This window comes from Hyla sarda, chromosome 3, assembly GCF_029499605.1.
Source record: "Hyla sarda isolate aHylSar1 chromosome 3, aHylSar1.hap1, whole genome shotgun sequence".
Taxonomy (NCBI): Eukaryota; Metazoa; Chordata; class Amphibia; order Anura; family Hylidae; genus Hyla; species Hyla sarda.
This window is the reverse complement of record NC_079191.1, coordinates 99,461,273-99,485,643: the sequence shown is the minus strand read 5'-3', so window position 1 is coordinate 99,485,643 and position 24,371 is coordinate 99,461,273. Positions and strand designations below refer to the sequence as shown.

At 46.4% G+C, this 24,371-nt stretch overlaps 1 protein-coding gene across 2 annotated transcripts in view; it reads left to right on the top strand.

The window, feature by feature from the left end:
* The first annotated feature begins 237 nt into the window (after positions 1-237).
* RHBDD1 (rhomboid domain containing 1) overlaps positions 238-24,371 on the top strand; it is a 69,168-nt gene continuing 45,034 nt past the window's right edge. The window contains exons 1-3 of one of the 2 annotated variants that reach the window (XM_056564767.1): positions 238-361; positions 17,013-17,511; positions 18,490-18,622. In XM_056564767.1, the coding sequence (XP_056420742.1) occupies positions 17,079-17,511; positions 18,490-18,622 (566 nt within the window). In that variant the 5' untranslated portion in view covers positions 238-361; positions 17,013-17,078. Of the gene's footprint in view, positions 362-495; positions 598-17,012; positions 17,512-18,489; positions 18,623-24,371 lie in introns of those variants that run through there. The other variant, XM_056564768.1, reaches the window with a different exon arrangement.

The following is a 24,371-nucleotide window of genomic DNA, read 5'->3' as shown; positions in this document are numbered from 1 at the left end:
TGTGCAGTATGTGCTTCTGCAGGGTAAACAAGACAGGACATATGCAAGTATATAAAAAGGATACAATTCAGCACCTGGGTAGTGCAGAATTAAACAAAGTATGAAATTACATGGCGGGGGAAAGCTGGGTGTACGGAGTGACATTTTGGTTGTTCTGTGCAGCATGCTTCCTCTGCTCTCATACACACATGGGAGGTGACGGAAGGAGATCAGGGATGCACACGTACTGGGCACGTCACAGTGTAGTGTACCGGATGTTATCAGTGCAGGCTGCGTCTGATCTCCGGGGAACTCGTTCTGCCCTGTAAACAGCCCTGTCACGTGGTCACATGGAGGGAGAGATAACTGCTTGACATGAAAGGTGAGCACTGTGGTGAGGAATCCCCCCCCCCCCAAACACATGGTCTGCTCCGTATATGTCGCAGGTCAATGGCACTTCCTGCACTTAGATCTATTATTCCCTGAATTAGCTATAGCAGACAGCTCCTGGGACTATGTTCACACTGTGTATTTTGAGCCTCAAATGCACTTGTTCAAATGTAGTATTCTGGTCAGTATTTTAGTCAAAACCCGGAGTGCAACTGACACAGAAAAAAGGTAGGAATCATTCCATTAGTTTTTCTTCGTGTCGCTTCTATTCCTGGTTTTGTTATAATATAAAATTATAGTACACGTGTTTGTACTATGCACACGATTGTATTCTCAGCCTTAAAATGTAGCTCCCACCATCCTATATTTTTTTTTCTGTCCCTGCCTATTACCCATCTATCCCTAACCCCCTCCCTGCTTTAAATTTTTTTTTAACTATATTAAAAGTAACTTTTTGTCTGCCTGGTAGCGTGCTCACTACCAGGCAGACTTCCCCAGCAGGCACCACGTCCCTGATGCCTGCTGGGACCGACTTCCGCCCTTAGTTCATCTACACAGTGTGCCTCCAGCTGTTTCACCACTACAACTCCCAGCTTGCCCTGATATCTATTGGCTGCCAGGACATGCTCGGAGTTGTAGTAGTGAAACAGCCGGAGGCACCCTGTGTAGATGAACTATAAGTTAGTGCCATGCGGCGCTACCCCGTTCCCTCCGTCACCCCCTCGTTCTGAAACCCGGAACCCCGCTCTCATACTTACTGATACTGCATGCAGAGTCCGGCAGCGGGCGTGCAGGGGCAGCGGCAGCGACGACATGTGCGAGCAAGTGGCCAGAGAGCCAATGCGCTCGCTCCCGCCTGTCTGATTGACAGGCAGGGAGCAAGCACAGTGTAAATGAATTCGGACCGATTGGCCGGCCGCAATTGGTCCGAATTCAGGCGTGACGTCACGCCGTGCTGCAGCCGGCCACTAGGAGGGAGACTCCTAGTGGCCGGTTTTCAAACGTAAAAATCACCCTGATAAAGAAAAAATAAATAATGAAAATATATTACAGATATGTTGTAGTACATAAGTACTACAACATATCAAAAAATAAAGTTGGTGACAGTGCCCATTAAAAAAAACAAAAAACTGCCCCTTTTTCATGCAAAAATCTCTAAAAAATTTTGACAATTTTTCCCCAACAGTTTTTGCATAAAAAAAAAAACCTGCCAAAACTGTAAATAAACAAGCACATGCCAGAAAGAAGCATCAGACGACACCTATGGGCACAGAGGAAAAAAATAAAATAAAATGTCTAAGGAAAAGGATGCGATTACAAGTGATGCTCTATTCCAGTGGTCTCCAACCTGCAGACCTCCAGATGTTGCAAAACTACAACTCCCAGCATGCCCGGACAGCCGTTTACAGCCCTTATGCTCCCAAATGACATTTATTTTATGTTTGGTTATATTTACCTCCTCCCGACTGTAAAATCATTATACTTTATGGTGACAAGTAGGAAGCCTTTAGGCTGAATTTGTGCGAGGGGGCGTGAATTCCCACTCCCCCCCCCCCCTGCACCTACAGGCGGGGTCATGCAGGAGGCACCACTATAAAACGTCCCCGCAACATACAGGCGGGGCGTACGTGGTTTTCAGGTATTCATTTTGGAACGGTGGTTGTCAAGCGTGCAGAGGTCCCACCACAGTAAGCCCGGTCTCCGGCCTCCAGTCCTTTAATTATGTTCCCACCCACGCACCAGGTCCCCCGGGGGTCTGCCCGTTCCCCCCGCCACACTCCACTGCACGGGGTCTCAGGGCTCAGGCAGAGGATCGGAGCACTCCGTCCCCGGTTCCCCCGTTCCGGACTCTCCTCCGCTCTCTCCGCAGTGGCCCCTGGACCCCCCCCCCCCCCATGCCCGGAAGTTTTTTGCCGGGGTCCCCGCTCCTCTCGCTCCCCGTGGCCCGAACGGCGAGATCAGCTTCCTCCCCGCTCCGGAGCGGTGCCGCCGGGCATGTGGTGTGCAGGGGGGCGGGGCCCACTGCCCGTGGTGTGTGGGGGGGCCCACCGTCTCAGTGCCCGGCCAGTCCCTCACCTGGGTTCAGCGCCTGGTCTCCTCCTCCTCGCTTCCCATGGCTCCGGGCGGCTTGACCGGCGTCGCCCTCGGTTGCCCAGCCGCGGGAGGGGGGGCGGAGCCCACTACCGTCACGGTGCCCGGCCTGGTTCTTACACCAGGCTCTCCTCCTCGCTCCCTGTGGCTCCGGCGGCAGGATCAGCGTCCTCCCCGGTTGCCGGGGGCGGCGCGGCCGGGCCACGTGGTGTGCGAGGGGGCGGAGCTAAAACTTGTAAACAAACCGGGCGGCCGGGTTTAACACACTGGCCTCCCAACAGACGGGGAACTGGCGGCAGCCCTATATCATCTAAGGGCTCGGCTATATCATCTAAGGGTTGCCAAGAGGGGAGTCTCCAGTACAATTCCCCTCCTCCAGTTCTCACACCCAGGTTTCCCTGCCGGACTCAGGGTCACCACGGACCACGTTTAGTGGTGGCTGACGGTTCACGTAGCGACCATGCCACGCAGCCGCTCACAACGTTGTGCCGTACAGTCACTCATAACATTCATACCGCACAGTCGCTCTTAGAATTTCATTCCGTACCTGGCAGTCACCCAGCACTTATACCGTGCAGTCACTCATAGCTTTCATACCGTGCAGGCACTCATAGCTTTCATACCGTGCAGTCACTCATAGCTTTCACACCGTGCAGTCACTCTTAGCTTTCACTCCGTGCAGTCACTCATAGCTTTCACACCGTGCAGTCACTCACAGCATCCATACCATACAGTCACTCCTAACGTTTTACACCGTGCAGCCACTCTTAAGCTTCATACCGTATAGTCAGTCTTAGCATTTATACCATCACAGTTCATCCACAGCATTCATACCGTGCAGACACTCGTAGCATTTACACCATGCAGTCACTTACAGCATTCATACCATGCAGCCGCTCATAGCATCATACCGGGCAGTCGCTCATAGCATCATACAGTCCACTCCCTCATAGCGTCATACTGCGCAGTCACTCATAATTTATTTTGCAGTTGCTCGGCACTCATACCGTGCAGTCACCCATACCACTATACTGTGCAGTCACCCATACCATTTAGACTGTGCAGTCTCCTAGCGTTTATACCATGCAGCTACTCTCAGCACTCATACCATGCAGTCACTCATAGAATGTATTCCACACGTAGCTTCGCACGATACATGAGCTCATGGCTTCACACCACACGCAACACGTATACGGTACATACACTCATAACATTTACTGCTCTTACGTTATGTCAGTACTATACCGCTCACCGCTTTATACTGCACATACGCTCAAGCATTTACACCACATATAAACATTCATAATATTCATCCTGCTTAACAGGCGGTCTTAGTGGCACATGCAGGGCACACAGTTACAGTGTTGTATAGAGCACACATGTCATAGTGTTTCATGCAGTGGGTTCAGCACATCGTTTACAGCACACACATGTTCAGGGTCACATGCTGCAAGTACAGTTAAGTCATTGTATAGAATACACTCTCACAGTGTCACATACAGTGGGTACAGCTGTGGTATCGTGCACGGTACGTGCGCTCTTGGTGTCACTTACAGTGGGTACAGTTTGCTGTTGCATTCAATACACACGCTCAGTTGCACACAGTGGGTACAGTTACAGTATCACACACAGTACACATGCTCATACTGTTACATACAGGGAGTACAGTCACATTGTCGTATACAACACACACGCGCATAATGTTATATGCAGTGAGTACAGCTATAGTACTGTTACAGTTCATATGATAATAGTTTCCATGCAGTGGGTACAGTTCCATTATTGCACACAGTACATACGCGCATCACGCCACATACTGTGAGTACAGTCATAGTGCCGAACGCTCATACCTTTAGCACCGCATGGTGACCGTCATGGTCATACCGCACTCACGTGTGCCGCTGCATCCATACATGTGCGCATACGGGTTGCACTGAACGTACGCTCACAACTGCCGTCGTATCTAGCGAAACACAGATAGTTGGCGTAACCCTCATATGCCATGCCCACAGGGGGTTACACCGAGTAACTGTGGTTATAGACTCCATGAGATCTTACACTTCAAAAAAAAATATATATATATATATGAAGGAAAATACGTACACTCTTATGTATGTACTTCAGAACACGTACCCACTGATCCATGTTACTTTCACCACTCTTGTTTGCTTACCACAGTTATTTGCTTCACAAACTAACCCTGCCACTGACACGTCTTCAGAGCCTCGCGCGTCCTCTCACCCACCAAGTTCCTCAGGTCTGACTCGCTTCTGTCGGGGTCCTGGTGAAGTCTGTTGTTCCTGACTCTGCTTCAGTGCAATATGACTCGACACACATAGGCAGCGGGTCAACCGTCTGGCTGACACATCTTCAGTGAGGGCCCCTGCGTATGCTGTTCTGACTCTTCTTCAGCGCAACAGCATACACTTAGTCTCAGCTCACTACACCAGGCATACATCATGTCAGGCACTCAGCTGCCATTTCACTCCCGCTTAAAAAAAAAATTTAAAAAAAAAAAAAAAAATATATATATATATATATATATATATATATATATATATATATGAAAGAAAATATGTACACTCTTATGTAGGTACTTCACAACACGTACCCACTGATCCATGTTACTTTCACCACTCTTGTTTGCATACCACAGTTACTCGCTTCACATACTGACGCTGCTACTGACACGTCTTCAGAGCCTCGTGCGTCCTCTCACCCGCCAAGTTCCTCAGGTCTGACTCCCTTCAGTCGGGGTCCTGGTGAAGTCTGTTGTTCCTGACTCTGCTTCAGTGCAATATGACTCGATACATATAGGCAGTGGGTCAACCATCTGGTTGACACGTCTTCAGTGGGGGCCCCTGCGTATGCTGTTCTGACTCTTCTTCAGCGCAACAGCATACACTATCTCACTACACCATGCATACATTATGTCAGGCACTCAGCTGCCATTCACTCCCGCATTACAGAAAAAAATAAATAAATAAATAAATAAAGATGAACCCAGGGGTTGCATACCATCTCCACCTGCCACGCCTGCAGGGAGATTCACGGCTTAGTCAATGTTTCCCTAACCCAGGTCATAGAGTTACAATTTCTCGACTCATAGGTGGTTATTTCACTGATTAATCTGTCTTGTCCACTCATGTCAGCGTCACGCTAACAGCTATCACTTCCACAGACACGAGGGTTACTAAAAGACCTGTCACGCCTACAGGTACGAGGTTCGAGTCAGACTGCCTTTCCAGGCACAGCGGTTACGCAAAGACCTGTCACATCCACAGGCACGATGGTATGCGAGACCTGTCAGTCTACAGGTACGATAGTCACATAAAGGCCTTCCACATCCACAGGCACGAGGGCATGCAAGGCCTGTCAAAATCTACAGGTATGATAGTCACAGAGAGGTCGGTCATGTCTGCAGACACAGTGGTTCTGTTAATGCCTGTCTGAAAGCATGATAGTCCTTAGGCTTAATTGTTACTGAGATCTGTCGAGTCTGCAGGCACGGTCAGGATGACGAGGCCCGTCGTTCACTGCAGGCCATTCCTCCGGAGACCATATTCGTGACGGTATGTTGGCAGGTTAGGATATGGCTCACAGTACAGTCCAGTCAACTCTTCATATCACTTAACTAAAAATGAAGATTTTGCCACTTATCAGCAGGGACTGGAGGACATGTTATGCCCGACAAGCTCTCTGTTTCCCCTTTCTGCAATTACCACAGTGAGCATGTCAATATGAACGAATCAGTTAGCACGTAGTCAGGTCCCGTTCCAGTGCCAGGCCGGACCCAGTAGGCGTCACCAACATATCTTCTCAGTGTCAGGTACTGGCTCATGTGGTCACCAGCCAGCAGGCACAACTCTCTTGGTCTCCTTGAGTTTAGCAAGAACAGTTTAGGGGAAGATAGACATGACTAGTTGTGGTGTTGGTTATTATGGTCAGGAATGTTATTAATTCTACTTCTTGATTTTTTGCCCTCTATAGGCGTGCCCTTATACGCGGTTATGGGCACAACTCAACCGCTTCGTCAGTCATTCTTATTTATTTTGGTACATAGGTTTGTATGTTAGGTTTAATCTCAAGTACGGAACAACTCAAACCGCTTGGTAAGTCCATGCATGGTTTGCATAGTTGTGTATTCAGCGCTTGCTACCAGAAGCTCGAATGTAAGCCCTGAACACAAGTAGGAAGCCTTTAGGCTGAATTTGTGCGAGGGGGCGTGAATTCCCACACCCCCCGCACCTACAGGCGGGGTCATGCAGGAGGCACCACTATAAAACGCCCCCGCAACATACAGGCGGGGCGTACGTGGTTTTCAGGTACCCTCCCAACCCTCCCTTATTCTTATCAATTCACCATAGGGTATGCCCTCTATAGGCGTGCCCTCATACGCGGTTATGGGCACAACTCAACCGCTTCGTCAGTCATTCTTATTTATATAGGTACATAGGTTTGTATGCAAGGTGCAATCTCAAGTACGGAACAACTCAAACCGCTTGGTAAGTCAATGCATGGTTTGCATAGTTGTGTATTCAGCGCTTGCTACCACAAGATCGAATGTAAGCCCTGAGCACAAGTCCACTTTAAAGGGAAACTGACACATGGCTCAACCACACTAACCTGAATACACAGGTGGTTATTGTTGTTGATCGTGAGTAAAGATATATTTCTTACCAAAATCTGATATGGGGTTGTAGAGATATATACCTTCGGGATGTAACAAATTATCCCCTATCATAAGGATAGGGGATAAGTGTTAGGGTGCATTCACACCACGTTTTTGCAATACAGTTCCCGTATAAGTTTTCAATGTGAAAACCGTACGGAACCGTATTGAAAACCGTATGCATTGACTCTCCTTTGAAAACCTTAGGCCAAAAGATGCATCAGGTTGTGTCCGTTTTGAATCCTGTACAGTTTTGTCAGTTTTTTTTCCCTGTACCCAAAACCGTAGTCTACCACGTTTTTTGGTCCGGGTGAAAAACTGTATTAAACCGTATACGTTTTTTTTTTTAACATGGGAGTCAATGGGAACCGTACAGAAGGGTATGTGCATACGATTCCATCTGGTTTTCACCATACGGTTTTTGACTTTGCACAGTTTTTTTTTCTTGGAATTTCAATTAAACAAGTGTAACTTTATTCAAAATGGAGTGAAAAGTTAAAAACGTATATGTTTTTTTCTTAAAAAATGGATGCAACTGGACATCATTTTTCAAACATTATACGGTTTTTAACCGTATACGGGTTGAAATTTGTACACACGTTTTGATAGTTTAGTCAGGTTTTGAGGAATCCGTTTTTCATCAAAAACCTGATACGGGAACTGTATTGCAAAAACGTGGTGTGAATGCACCCTTAGATCGCTGGGGGTCCGACCGCTGGGGCCCCCAGCGATCTCCCAAACGGTACCCCAGCTCCCTGCATGAAACGAGCGTTCTTGACCACAGCATGAAGCAGCAGCCGACACGTCCCCACCATACAGTTCTATGGCAGAACCGGATATTGCCGAAAGCAGCACCGTGGCTCTCCCATAGAAGTGCCTGGAGGGGGCATGTTGGCCGCAGCTTCCAGCGGTGGTCGAAAATGCTCGCTCGCATGCAGGGAGCTGGGGTGCTGTTCGGGAGATCGCGGGGGGCCCCAGCAGTTGGACCCCCCTGCGATCTAACACTTATCCAGCCCCTATCCTTAGGATAGGGGATAAGTTGTTACATCCCGGAGGTATCCTTTAAGGAATTTCCGTGCAGAATTCTGCTGAATAATTCAGCTGGAAGTTCCTCCAAAATTTTTTACACAATGGCCGAGATTCATCAAATGCATAAGAGAAAAAGTGGAGAGATTTTTTCCATAACAACCAATCACAGCTCAGGTTTCAATTTACTAGAGCTTGTTATCATAGTAAAGCAGAGCTGTGATTGGTTGTTACAGTGCAAAATCCCCCGCACTTTTTCACTCACGCATTTTGCTAAATCAGGGCCATTATTTTTAATGGGATTCTACTGTCATATTCTCACAGTGGAATTTCCGCGGTGCACATTCCACTGCGGATATTCCAGATTCCGCAAAATAGCGGGAACAATCCTTTTGAGGTCAATGGGGCTTTGAATTTTGTGTTTTGAACACACAGAAATTCCACAATTCTGCAAAAATTCCACAGCAAGCTTTGCGGCCCAAAATTTAAGTTGCAGATTTTTGGTCTAAAAATGACCAACACCTCAGCAGAACCCAGTGGACCTTATGAGGGTTTGGTGGTATCTAAAGGGGCACAGGTCTCGCAGAGAGGATAGAGAAATAGAAGGACAGATTTCTTCACTGAATGTTGCAGGGGGTCTGGCGGTCTTTTACTCGCTGTTCTGAGTGACACGTAAAACCCCTCCTCTCCATAAGACTTAGGGGCAGAAACATCTGGGGAATGTTGATACATGCGTCATTCACCTGCCCTCCTAATAGTTTTCAGGACTGACTGCTGGACAGCAATGCTTAGGGAAGTGACAGAAGAAGATATGAGGGATGGGATGTTTTATCATGATGTAGCAGAGCCGACTGACAATTAACTGTTTCATGATAAGTTTTGTTAACAGTGAACAATATTTTCCTGCAATGTCCATGTGTTATCTGAATTTTGGACTCCTCCTTATAACATGGTATTACCAGTTCTGCCAGTGATTTAACAAATGATTTTCTTGTTAGGATAAGTACAGCGCAGAGACCCCATCCATCAGGATACACTTACTACAATTGCCAGTTGACGCTAATAAACTGTCCTATGACGAACTTGTGATATACGCAGTGAACATGCATCTGTAAAGTATCATCAACACATAGCAGATAGTGTCCATGTGGGAAATTGGCCTGCCAGGCAGAGTTTTAAAGTGTTACTATTATTTACAAAAATAAAAAATCAGTAGTAGTAGATCCATAAATAAACCAGATGGACTCCCTTCCAGTAGACTTAAAGGGGTACTCCGCTCTGTAGACATCTTATCCCCTATCCAAAGGAGAGGGGATAAGATGTCTGATCACGGGGTCTGCTGCTGGGACCCCTCCCTGATCTCCCTGCAGCAGCCGGCATTCGTTTAGAACGCCGACTGCAGCATCAGTGTCTCGTGACGTCGCAGCCACAGACCCTGGTGACGCCACGCCCCCTCAATGCAAGTCTGTGGGAAGGGGCATGGCGGTGATGTCACAAGTCTCCAGCGCCGCATCGCTAGTCGTTTCTTTTTTCGGCCTGTTTTCTGAGCGCTGTCCGCAGGTGCTGTAAGTCCCACGCCACCGAGCAGGTCCGGAGCTCGAGGCTGCGAGACCCGTACTGTGCGGTGAGTGCAGGCTATGTTTTCTCTTCGTTTCTGGCTAGTCGTTCTTTGGATAGGGGATAAGAGGTTTAGAGGCGGAGTACCGCTTTAAAAAGAGCAATCAAGCGTCTGTGCAATCCATCTAGGGCTTATTTTTCCAGGGAAAATTTTTAGTTTTTATTGGTACCATTTTGAAATACATATGATTTTTCGATTTTCTCTTCTTTCTGAGGCAGCTTAACAAAATACATCAGCTGCCTTTTACAGCAGTTTTATTGTTTGGATCATAACAGACATGACAATACCGGAAGATATTTTTGAAATACTCTGCTCAATGTGTGAATGTGTTTTTTTTACCCAATAACTAATAAGAGTGCACCTATAAAAATGTATGTTGAAAATGTTCTCTAATCTGGTCAGGAGCACTGGAAGTGACATAGCTAAATGTGGTGAGGGTGTGATGAAGGGCAGATATTATTAACCTAGGGGCAGATGGCATTAACCCCTTGTATTTGTGACACCAGGGCGTGGTTAACCTCTGCACCACCTGAGGTATGGCCGCTGGATCCTGGGCTAGGCGCAGGGTAAATAATTACTCAGATGCCAAGTTACGGAACAACAGCAGATTTACTGAGGCAGACAGATGGAATAGTCTTTAAAGTTCAGTTAGACCAAAGGAGGTGACCAGTGACTGTAGAGACTTGAGGGCTCGCTGGGACTTGTAGTGGACTTGGATAGAATGCTGACAGATTTGTCTGACTTGACTGGAACTGACTTGACTTTACCCCTTGTGTAGCTTACCAGGCTTTGACATTCACCTGTGGGGCACTTGGTGATGGAAGCATGGCTGCGTGACTAGGCCTTGGGTCTCCTCAGGACACCAGACAGTTCCTTGACTGTTCCTCAGCATGTACTCAAGAAGCTCAAGAGACTGAACTAGCTCCTCCCTTGGTTTATATGGAAGCAATTTGGAGGACTCCCATAGGTCACCACACAAGCCACCTGGTCACTGGTTACATGACTTAACAACATTAAACATATGAACATTATAAAGACAATCTCATCCATAACATAAAGCACTTATTAACCAGTTAAGATACATACAATAAGGGTGGACTCAGGGATCACTGAAATAGAGTCCGCCACACAGGACAGAAAGGGTACAGGAGTGCAACTTCTGTACTGGGTCACCACATAAACATCTTGAGTGTGTTATTTGCACTTTTTTGTGACCCTCTGAGAGTATCCACAGTCCTATCCTTTGTGCTGTCATGGGAGCTGCGATTCAGTTCCAGCAGCTATCTGCACCAGTGTTTCCAAACCAGGGTGCCCCCAGATGTTGCAAAACTACAACTCCCAGCATGCCAGGATAGCCAAAGGCTGTCTGGGCATGCTGGGAGTTGTAGTTTTGCAACACCTGGAGGCACCCTGGTTGGGAAACACTGATCTGCACCATAAACAGAGATGATGTGATAGAGAGGAATACGCCTGTGTACAGGAGCTATCTGCGAGCACGGAAGTAGCTGACCAGTCGGGCACTCTGTTGTTATAAAGCAGCAGTCTTTCTCTTCCATTTATTTTGAGTAGGCTTCAGAAAATGCAGGCGCGTGGCAGCCGAGGTCATTCACAAATAGCTACTTTAAGCTTGACCTTAAAATTTGTACTGTTTGGAGGCAGAAGCATAGTTGTGAGATGAATTGTACAGTATTAGAGAAGAATGTTTCATGTGTCTCAATGGAACCTTGTGCTGCATAAGTGTGTTTTTCTCTAGCGCAAAATGACTGTATTGTTCTTAATGTCTAAATTAGTTAAAAATTCAGATGTTCAGCTTGTCTTACAGCTGATCTACCCACTGCGGGGTGAAGGGTAACAGCCTGCTAGATGTATTGGAGGAAACATTGTGGGATAATAGTCTGAGATAGATAACATGTCTGATTGCTGGGGTCCCGCCGCTGGGGACCCCTGCGATCTTGGCTGCGGCACCCCAGACATCCGGTGCATGGAGCGAACTTCGCCCCGTGCTGGATGACTGGCGATGCTTGTGACCGCTTGTGACATCATGACCATTCCCCCTCAATGCAAGTCTATGGGAGGGGGTGTGACGGGCATCACGCCCCCTCCCATAGACTTGCATTGAGGGGCGTGGCTGTGACATCACGAGCGGGGTATGGCCGTGACATCACGAGCCTCTGGCGCTGCACTCGACTCTCTGAACACCGGAGCAGGGAGATTGCAGGGGGTCCCGCTGCTGGATAGTGGATAAGATGTCTAGGGGTGGAGTACCCCTTTAAGCACTCTATTCTGGTTAAATTGGAAAAATGATGGATACGGGGTTTCCTGATTGTGTTCGCATCAGACATGTTGGATTTCAACATGCATGATCCCTTGTTTCTGCAGGAGAAAAATAGTTGCTGAAGAGGTCTGGCAGTGACTTACACAGCTTGTGCATGTTTATGGGTTAGTCAGGAGGAATAGCTGTCAAATCGGTGTTTGTCAGACAACTAGGGATATGAGCATATTAGTATTTCTGGTATTGTGGACCTACAGAAATATTTACAAATTAGCGGATCCACAACTTAACATCCAGAGTGGATCACGTATGTGTGAATGCCCCCTAAGAGCTTGTTCTCACGGGCACATTTTATTGCTAACTCGCAGTGTGTTTTCTGTTGCTTGTTTGAATGGGGCTGGCTCTCTGCAGCTATTTTTTAGGCAGTGGAATTACTACTTCAAAACAACAAACAAGAGAAAGAGTATCTGCACTCACCATGTAGTTGCAATAAAAGTCGGACTTTATTGTAGAATGTCCATACAAAAGACAAACTTCACCCAGGTGCAGGGAGGGAAAGCGGCTCCAAAGCCTAGGAGCAGGGGCGCATCACTGGAACAACAGCACCGTTTCGCATCACTGACGCATCTTCTGGTTGATGCATCTTCCTTTCCTCTTGTTCGTTGTTTTGTGGAATTGCTATGTTCTACTAGTGTCTAGCACCCCATGCATATCAATTTTCACCAGGATTTTCCCCATAACATTCAGTAAGGCTGCTGTTGTGAGCATTGCCGTGCCCATCCCCCACCTTCTACTTGCTTTGGAATTACTACTTTTATGGGGTCTGTGGCAGATTTTTTGCAGTGGAAACTCAAATCGCGCTAGAAAACACACAGTTTGCAATAAAATCTGCCCTTTGGGTACGTTCAGACGTGTGTATTATGCAGAGATTATCTTCAGCTGATTTTGCTACCCATTGAGGTCAATGTAATCTGTAACAATGTATTAATGTAACACGCCTCAGATTGAACCCACAGTAGGAAACACATGTGAACGTACTCTTGGGGTTCGATCCCACGTACCGCTTACATAGAATATTTCACGTGGGACCGTACTCTTACACAGTATTTTTCTGTTTATCGAAGTCCCCCTAGTTCTTGAATAGGATTTCAGAACTCAGTAGGATGGGTTTTGTGAACCCCAGTCACATGCCTTGTGCTGATTTTAGTTGCAAATTTTCATTCAGATTCTGCACTGAAAATCTGCAACAAATATATGGCATGTGTGAATGTGACCTAAAACTAGGGCTGGGCGGTATGACCAAATCTGTGTATCATGGTATTTTTGTAACTTTCGGCGGTTCCACGATATATAACGGTATTTCCTCTCCCCCCCCCCCCCCCCAATTAATTATCAGCCCAGCGCTGCGCTATTCTGCCCCCACCCCCCAACAAAAATTATCAGCCCAGTGCTGCCCCCATCGGGGTAAATACTCACATGTCACCCTCTGCCCTCCTCGTGCTGTTTGTTGCCGACGCCGGCGCAGACACAAGGTAAACAACGGGACCAACGGGAGGTGAGTTAAAGTTTATTTTGTTTATTTTTTGCAGCCCAGGCATAGGGATACCACACAATATAGAGCAGTGGTCTTCAACCTGCCAACCTCCAGATGTTGCAAAACTACAGCTCCCAGCATGCTCGGACAGCCGTGGACTGTCCGGGCATGCTGAGAGTTGTAGTTTGGCAAAATCTGGAGGTCGGCAGGTTGAAGACCACTGGTATAGAGTGTCAGCGCCAGTGGCCGCAACAAACATGAGGATGAGGTGGGCAGCGCATGCGGGTGACATATCAGTATTTACCCCGATGGGGACAGCGCTGGGCTGATAATTAATTGGGGGGCAGAACAGCGCTCGCGGGTGACTTGTGATTAGTTCCCCGATGTGGGGACAGCACAGCGCTGGGCTCATTCATTCATTCCCGAGGGGGAGGGGCCCAACCGGTATTGCCGTATGGGTTAAAATACATACCGTGCAGCACAAAAATGTCGGTATTCGGTATGAACCGGTATACCGCCCAGCCCTACCTAAAACTTCACATACAAGGATATTATAATTATATTTCCAGATTTTCTTAGTGGGCACGAACCTTGGCTAGTTGTATTTTAGCCACATATTGGCACAGTATGATCTGTATAAGTGTATTGTGCTGCATCAAATAACTGTACTAAGCCACTGCCTTACCATTGACGCTGAGCAGCACCATACAGTAGTCACATTTGTTCTATTTGTCGTGGGCAGATAAACAAATATCCAGTTCTCTGTTTTGTGAATGAAAGAATGTGACTGTAAGTTTCTGTGCTGCGAACATGTCAGAACAGAAAATGTTTTCTTTGACTTGTAGTACAGTACTACTAAATGGCACAGACTCCCTTGTTGCTCCCATCCGGGATGCACGTAGAATTTTAATGAAGCCGTGTCAGCAGCTCTTGTCTCGCACAAATACCAGATGTTCTGTTCTGTAGTATAACCCCAAAGTCACATCTCCTATCTCTTTACTGCCGCTTCTTCTTAGCACTGCTTGGCTGAGCTGTTAACTAAAGTCTGTCTGCTGTGAAGAGTGGAAAATAGGATATACCTCTGCTATCTCCCATCCACAAAGCCAAAAGTGTCTAAAGTCTATAATCTATAGCCTTTCCGCTACTGCTGAGACACCAGCTCTAATGGGGCGAGAGTTCAACAACTCCTTGGGGGCCAGTGGAGGCCTCAACCAAAAATAGACAGCTTTTTACTGAGACATCACTAGCTGCAAGCATATAAAGCATTATTATTGTTATGATATAGAACTCCTGGGTTAAATTCAAAATGAATTAATGATATATTACATTCTTCAGATGCTACAATGTTGTGATATCCTGAACCAAGTGGTGTTACAAGCCTCCTGGTGTCTGATGGATTTCAATTGCAATGGTCCTAACTCTATGTCCAATGTTCTCCAACCTATGTCTTTCACGCTACTGCAAAACTACAACTCCTATCATGCTCTGACAGCCTTTAGTTGTAAAGGGGTTTTCCGGGCTTATAAATCTTATCCCCTATCCAAAGATAGGGGATAAAATGTATGATCGCAGGGGTCCCGCCGCTGGGGACCCCCGCAATCTCTGTGCAGCCCCTGGCATTTTGTGCCGGGCGCTGCCTCCGAGACGGGGACGTGACATCGGACGTGACATCGCCCCCTCTATAGACATGAATGGGGGGGGGGGCGTGATGTCACTAGGGGGCGTGGCTGTGATGTCACGTCCCCGTCTCAGAGGCAGTGCCCGGCACAGAATGCCGGGGGCTGCACCGAGATTGTGGGGGTCCCCATCAAGGATGAGATGTATAAAGCCGGAATACCCTTTTAACAGCTGTAGAGTATGTGCTGCCTGCTGCTCAATGCATTGTCTAAGGGAGCACCAAGCATACCCGAATACAGCACTCAGGTATCTCCGGCGCTCCCCTAAACAGTGCATAGAGCAGTAAATGGCACGTGCATGCTCCACACAGCTGAGAGAGCCAGGTCCGGTTCTGGAGATCGCAATATAACAGGATAGGAATAAGTTCTTTTGGTCTGTATAACCTCTTTAACTATGGCTACAGCTATACTTATTTTCCATTTTAACCTCACATTCATTTCTGCCTACTGACCGCTGACTTCACGTAAATGTACTTCACAAACCTTGACATCTCCGAACAGATCAAGACTCCGAAACACCTGTCTTATCCAGTGCCAGGTATAAATTCCAGAGAGAGGCAGGGTATATAACTCAAGACACCTTTGGCCACACTAAACTCCTTGCATTTGTTAGACATGTTAATACAAGGGGCGACTTTTTCACTTTTTATAGGTATTCATTGCCAAGAAGTTTCAACATTCTAATACAGTAAAGCATGTTTCCTTTCTTTTGTGTAGTAGCAGGTGACCGTGTATTCACATAGAAAATGATCTTTCCTTATGTAGGTGGAGTTTCTTACTGAAGCATCATGCATAGCTCATGTCTATGGCCAGCTATGGGTGACTGTTCCTAAATATATCCTACTCATAGTTGACTTAAAGGGGTACTCCGCTGGCCAGCATTCGGAACATTTAGTTCCGAACGCTGTGTGAGCGATGGGAGGGTCAGCCACACCCCTGTGACATCACACCACGCCTCCTCAATGCAAGTCTATGGGTCTGCGTCACGCCCCCTCCAATAGACTTGCAGCGAGGGGGCGTGGCGTATCCCGGCATCGCGCACACAGCATTCGGAACTAAATATTATGACTGCTGGCCAGCGGGGTACAAAGAACAATTTGCATAGTAAGAAAAATGTTGTATGGTGCTTGAATGTTGACCACATCAATTTCCAATGCATGTACAAAGATATCACAAATACTTTAATACAATAAAGACTTTATATGAAGCCATCAAATATGTTACTATATGGACAATATTAGGGATGGACCGATATTGATTTTTTTAGAGCCGATACCGATAATCATTGAACTTTGAGGCCGATAACTTATACCAAACCGATAATCTGTCGATTCCTAGACAGTATGAAGGCAGATTGGTATTATTTCCTCCTATGACTCTTTCTGTGGTTCCTGCATAATAAGTCGGTTGGCATATTAGTCACATTCTACATATTTGGGTCTCAGCCTGACCATGGTTCTGATGACCTGAACTGACAGCTGCCCACTCATTCCATTTCAGAAATGAAGTCAGGCCGGGACCTGAGGCCATAATCTTTATGTTAAAATGTGGATGTATTATGCCAGTGTATTGTGCAGCTCACCCCTAGTCACCAAACTATAGATGAGCTAAAAAAAAATATCAGTGACAGTGAAAAAAAATCCCAGAGCATCCAATATGTTGGGATGTGTGGTTTAGTTGGCATAATATATTAGAATGTTCTAGACTGGGGAAGCTGTAGCTGCTTTCTTCATTTTATCTCCTTTTTGTTTCAGATGCCGACCGACAAGTCCCGGTGATTGTTCTGTTTTTTCTTTGTGTAAGCTGGACAACACTTCAGTATGCAGAGAAGGCAACGAGGAGTTAATGCTGGACTTCTATTATTATTTGCCCAAATTTATCAATTTGGGTTCAACAACATCCCCCCTGTGACACTGGCAACGCTCGGACTGAATGTCTATCTTTTTTTGAACCCTTTGAAGAACCTACATTATGTTTGTATTAGTGTACATGAGGGCTATCACAGAGGAGACTGGCAACGCCTGCTCCTGTCACCATTTCACCATGCCGATGACTGGCACCTATACTTTAACATGGTGTCTCTGTTGTGGAAGGGCACCAAGCTAGAACAAAGGCTGGGAAGTGTACTGTTTGCCCTAATAATTGCAGTCTTCTCTCAGCTCATTGGAGTGGTTTATGTTCTTCTGGAATCCATTCTAGCCGAGATCATGGGTGACCCGTCATACAGGATGCAATGCGCAGTAGGATTCTCTGGTATTTAATCAATATAACCAAATATAGTCTATAAAACTACAACTATAGCTCATCATTTTGTTCTTTAAAGGGGTACTCCACTGGCCAGTGTTCGGAAGTAAATTCTCCCAATGCTGTTTTTGCACTGCGGGGGTTGGTCACACCCCTCGTGACATCATGACCACGCCCCCTCAATGTAAGTCAATGGGAGGGGGCATGACGGCCATCACGCCCCCTCCCATAGACTTGCATTGAAGTGGGTGGCCATGATGTCACGAAGGTAGGGGCCAACCCCCTAGCGGAAAACAGTGTTCAGAACATTTACTTCCAAACGCTGGCCAGTGGAGTACCCCTTTTAAACTATAAAAATTAGATAGCATGTTCCATGGACAACTCTTTCTTGGTCTGGTTTGATAAACATAAAATGATGGCCATAAGGTGGCTGTTTAGCTGACCGCTGTTCCTTCTGACCTCCTCATAGACATGCACACTCCTGATCACTCACAATTATAAGAATGTTCAACACATAAAGATAAATTTACTGCAACTTACCAGGCATGTTCAACACCATGCACTGCTTTTCACAACAATCTAATGGTTGATTTGCTTTATTTGTGTCACAAACGTGGTGCATGCTGTTAATATATTTGGCACTCATTCACACAAATATTGGCTAGTAGAAAACAGGCAGAAGGACACTGATCCACAGTTTCTTATGGAGTTTGTGTCTGGCATAACTTTTGATAACAGACTTTGTCCCATTCCAGACTGTGACATGCTACCCGCCATATTTCTCTGTATAGCTATGAACACCAGGCAGGTGCACAATAATCTAGCCACAGACAACAGATATATGTGAACATATCACTGAAATAGGCCATTTTAGTCATGCTGTCAAGATGACTCTGTTTTCACTGACATATGATATATTTGATACTGACATTATAATTATTTTTTTATAAAGTAAAAGTATAAACGATGTATTTTGCTTACTCCTAGGGGTTCTGTTTGCCTTAAAAGTTCTTAATAATCATTATTACCCTGGAGGATCCACCAATGTTTTTGGCATCCAAGTTCCTAACAAGTATTCTTGCTGGGCTGAGCTGGTGGTTATCCACATCCTATCACCAGGGTAAGTTGCTTTCTTACTTTTTACATTATTTTACTGCTCCAGAGGTAAAGCTGCAGCGGTATACTACTTAGGATGGTTACTGAAAAGGCTGATTTGAATCTTTTGTTTAGCCATTTAAAGGAGATATGCAGCACTGATACTTAAAATAACGGTTTAGTAGTTCTCCTTATATGGCCTCCCAAAGATCCCTCTGTTTGCAGCATGGAGGGAGAAGCAGAGTAATAAAAGACTACATTTCCCAAGATCCTCCTCTCCTACTTCCTGTAAGCTGATGCCCTCCCCCTGCTCTCCACACTGAGGAAATTAAAGTAGAGCCCCACTCCATCCCATATGCATATCCCCTCCCATCCTAATGAGGACCCTCTCCCCACCCTCCCCTGGTCCAATAGAAATGCAAGCTGAGTGCTGTGCTGAATCATTACAGCAGTGTTTTCAAACTGTGTGTCCAGCAGTGGCAAAGCTACAACTTCCAGCATGCCTGGACAGCCAAAGGCCCTATTACATGTTATACTACCATAAAGAACGCCGGACATTGGCTGTCCAGACATGCTGGAAGTTGTAGTTTTGCCACTGCTGGAGACAGACAGTTTGGAAACCCTATTGCATGTTATACTACTATAAAGAACTCTGGACATTGGCTGTCTAGGCATGCTGGGAGTTGTAGTTTTGCCATGGCTGGAGATACACTGTTAGGAAACCACTGCTGTAATATGTTGAGTGCAGGCGCAGAAGCCCGCAGCTTCATCAAAGTGGTACCAGCGTTGTTTATTGTAGTAAACATGTAATAGTGTTTTCCAAACTGTCTCCAGCAGTGGCAAAAACTACAACTCCCAGCATGCCTGGGCAGCCTTTAGCAGTCTGGGCATACTGGGAGTTGTAGTTTTGCAACAGCTGGAGGCACCCTGTTGGGAAACACTGGTGTAGTCTGAAATCCACTTGCTGTCCATTCAGAAGCTCAAACAGCTCTTCTCCATGACATCCAAGTAAGGCCCTTTTCACACTGCTGTTGTGCTCAGTCATTAATGGCCGTCATGCTCGCATTGTATTTTTTTAAAATTTTTAGTCTTCGAAAGGCCCTGTTAGCAAGTCTGGATCCCAGTGGGCAACAACGTATCCCGATGGATCCCATTGACTATAATGGTGTCCGTCGGTCGCCATTATGTTTGGCGGCGAATAGTGGGAGAAAAAGACAGCTATTGCAGTAATTTTTCTCCCGCTTTTCTCCTAACGGGCATCACACTGCTGTGTGAAAGTAGCCATAGACTCTAATAGACAATGGAGCTAAGCTATACTTGCAAACCGTAACTTTCACACTGCCGTTATGATACAGCAGTGTGATGCCCATTAGGAGAATAGTGGAGAAAGATTACTGCAATATCCGTCTTTTTCTCGCGTTATTCGCCGCCAAAAAGAATGGCTCCCGACGGACCCCATTATAATCAATGGGATCCGTCAGGACCTGTTGTTGCCCGACAAAAAAAAGGGGGGAGCCTGACGGCCATTAGCGACTGAGCACATGGGGATTGTGAAAAGGGCCTAAATATGATGTCCTGGAGAAGAGCGGCAGTGTAAAGTTTGAGCTTCTGATGGGACAGCAAGTGGATTTCAGACTACACCAGTGTTTCCCAACCGGATGCCTCGAGCTGTTGCAAAACTACAACCAACTCCCAGCATGCCTGGACAGCCAAAGACTGTCCAGACATGCTGAGAGTTGTAGTTTTGCCGCTGCTGGAGACACAGTTTGGAAAACACTATGATGGAGATTTATCATTGTTGTCTTCGGAAAGTAATTTTTTTTGCTTTGGCTTTGTGTGACAGATTTATCATACTATACCAGGGGGTTGATAAATTTTGTGTACATAAGCAAAAAACAATAAATCAACAAAAAGTTGAAAAGTTTTTAAAACGTGTTATGTTTTCTTTATTTATTTTACAGGCTTAGTAGTGGAAGCCGTCTTATAGACGGAATCCATTACTAAGCCGGGGCTTAGCGTTAGCCCCAAAACCAGCTAGTGCTAACCCCCCCAATTATTACCCCAGTACCTACCGCCTATGGGGTGTCGGGAAGAGACAGTATCAACAGGCCCAGAGCATCAAATATGGTGTTCCTGGGCCTAGGTGGTAACAGGCTGGGGAGGGCCAGTAACAATTTTCCTCACCCATCCTGGTAACGTCAGACTGTTGCTGTTTGGTTGGTATCTGGCTGAGAATGAAATGGGGTCAACCCTATGCATTTTTTTGTTTTGTTAACAATAAAAAAAAGTGTGTGGTTCCCTGTATTTTCAGTATCATCCAGATACCAACCAAACAGCAACAGCCTGATGTTACCAGGGTGGACAAGGACCATTGTTCCTGGCCCTCCCCAGCCTAAATAATGCCAGCCTGTTACCGCCTAGGCCCAGAAGGGCCATATTTGATGCTCCGGGCCTGTTGGTAAAGGCTCTTCCTGGCACCCCTGTGGCGGTGGGTACTGGGGTAATAGTTGGGAGTTAGCGCTAGCTGGTTTTGGGGCTAAAGCTAAGCCCTGGCTTAGTAATGGACTCCGTCTACAAGACAGCTTCTACTACTAAGCCTGTAAAATAAATAAATGTAAAAAAACACGTTTTAAGAATTTTTAATTCCAAAAACACTCCCCGACATGCCCTCGTTAACCATTTTATTAAAAGAATTAAAAAAAAAAAAACTGGTCGTCGACGTAGTCCACCGAATCTGAAGTAGTCCTCTGCATACACTTATCTGAAATGAGAAGAAAAGAAGAACGCAAAAAAATGGTTAGTACATTTTGGGCGCTCTCCCCTGGGGAGAACACCCATAAAAAGTGATTCCAAACAGGGAGCCTTCAGATGTTGCTCAACAACAACCCCCATCATTCCTAGACAGCCTTTGGCTGGGAGTTGTAGTTTAGCAACAGCTGAAGGCTCGCTGTTCTGAAACTACAACTCCCATCATTCCTAGATATCATTTGCTTGTCTGGAAATTATGGGAGTTGTAGTTTAGCAACACCTGGTGGCTGTCGCTCTGTGCTGGTACTCCTACTCCCATGATGGGAGTAATAGTACCAGCAGTGCTTGTGCTACTACTCCCACGATGGGAGTAGTAGTACCAGCACAGAGGGACAGCCCCCAGATGTTGCTAAACTACATCTACCATCACTTCCGGGCAGGCAAATGATATCTGGGAATGATGGGAGTTGTCCTTCTGCACTGGTTCTACATCTCCCATCATGGTTAGTTGTAGTACAATCGCTGCAACAGACTCCCTGCAGCGGAGGGATGTGCAGACTTTGGTCCATAATGGTGGTAGTAGTATCACCGCAGCACTGAGGGACTACAGGAATGGCTCCTGCACATCCTTCCGCTGCGGGGAGTCTGCTGCAGCGCTTGTACTACAACTCCCATGAAGGGATTTGTAGTACCAGCAAAGAGGGACAGATCGCAGCGAATCTCACTCCTGAGGTCCGCTACGATCTTCACTTACAAGGCAGGGAAGCGGGTGGCATCAGCGCTCGCTCCCCGGCCAGCGGGGAATTAATCTTTGCCCAGACCATGTGACAAGTCAGGGCTCCCGGCGGGGGATTTGACTTGCACTGCAGAGATTCCCCCGCCGGGAGTCAGCAGGCTGGCCGTGGAGCGAACGCAGATGCCGCTCAATTCCTTGGTTGATAAGAGCACAGGGGGGGGGGGGGCACACAGGGGACAATAGAGTGGAGTACCCAGCATTTAGCTGTCCAGGCATGCTGGGAGTTGTAGTTTTGCCACCGCTGGAGACACATAGATTGTAGACCACTGTACCTGCTATACTAGCATAAAGAATGCCAGCGGGGATCAGGTTTTTCGGAGCTGGCTGGGGGTTACAGTGGCCATACAGGAGGCTGCAAAGCTCAGCCGATCAGGGATGGCCTAATGAATATTCATATGGGGCGGCTTTTCAGGCTGGAGCAGGGAGAAAACCCTTCTGTTTCATTGTAGGCAAGAGTGATGTTCCGAGCCTAATATGGCTGCCTAATGCAGCTCTATGGGCTGAAAAGTCACACTAGCTACTAGGAAGAACTACTGAGCTTCCGGTACACAGCTCCGGAAGGAATTACAGATGAACAGTGAAATAGAGAAAACCCAAGTATATTGGAAAGTTATATGACTTTTGTTTCTGCTGTATGGGAAAAGCAATTGTTGTGCGCTGCATATATCCTTTAAACTATTATCGGCCGCACATCGCTCTGTGTAAATAGGTCATAATAAATCCAGCGATCGTTTTGTATTCCCCTGGGAAGGCTTAGCATAAGAGTGCTGATCGGTGAGATCAATGCTCGTTTTCTGCCTCCCATCATGTCTAAAAGGGCCCTAAGGCTCTGTTCAATGCAAAGCCAGATACATTGCATGACAGAGCCCAACATCTGACGCACTCCATCTACATACAGTGGGGCCTATCCCTTTTCTCCAAGCTGTCCGTCATTCTGCAGATATAATGGCAGGCTATAATAGAGAGCTCATTCCCATAAGTATCTGGATGATCTTTTACTTGCTGGTGGTTAACTAATCTGAATATTATAATCATTCTGCACTTGCTGTAATAGAGATCAGCTTTTCCAGCACTGCCCCTACCGAGCCTGTAATGGTCTTTATATACAGCAGCCAATCTGACAAGGCAGAGCTGCAGGGAGGGGCAGAGCAGCATCCTGAACCAATCATGAGACAGGAGGCGTGTCTTAGACTACCTCTAACTACTTAAAGCATTGTAGCTAAGCAGCAGTTATGTGTCATAATGGAGCCAAGGTAAAAAGTAGCCGAGGAGCAAAGTAATGGAGACAGAGAAAAAATCAAGAGAGTGGCCTCTGGTCTTTCAATCTATTCCTAGTGGGAATCGTATATATAGCAATATAACTTACACTTAGTGAGTGGTCCCCGAACTGACCACTCCCTAACTTCACAATGCATATCAGCAGTTAATAGCCAGTCTGTCCGCTACACTTCTTCGGAATTAGAGTCGCTCTCTTCCGATGTATAAATAGCCAAGAAAAACTGAGCTACTCACATAAAGTTATATGCAAAAATAGACAAGCTTTATTAACACATGATGTGACACAATAAAACATGTTTTAAAAACAAGGAGGAATACAACAAAAAGACAGCAGCCTTGGACATGTAAATATATGAATGTGCAAAATAGATGACATGGAATAGTGTGGGTGGTAACAGTATGATAATTCTTGAGAACTGTATGGAAATTGAGAAGCTATGCAGTCTATATGCACCCAAATAGTAAATCAGGTGCAAGGCTAAAAGGTAACTAAGTACCTATAGTATATGTGGCAAAATTATATGCTAAATTTTAAAGAGCCCAAGCAAAGTGCAAGTGCAAATACAATACATAAGACTGCTGAAGTGCAATGAATAACCTAAACAATGAAAATTGATACCAACCACACTGAGGTCCGAGAGCCACAAGTCCCAGGATGCCGCCACCCCAACACGTGTTTCAGTCCATAGACCTTCTTCCGATGTATATAGAGTCAGAAACAAAAAAAACAGAATAAAAGGAGTGGACAGCCCACTTTTCTTAAACCATGCCACAGGTTATAACAGTGTAATACTTCAATTGACTTACTTCACCTAGGGGAGCTCGGTCCTTATGCGCGCCCCCCCCCCCCCCCCCCTGGCTTGCTTCCAAAGTCACCCTCTCAGCCTCGTCCCACTGATGGTCTCCAGCTGTTTCTTTTCCAATAAATTCTACGTACGACATATAAGATGCC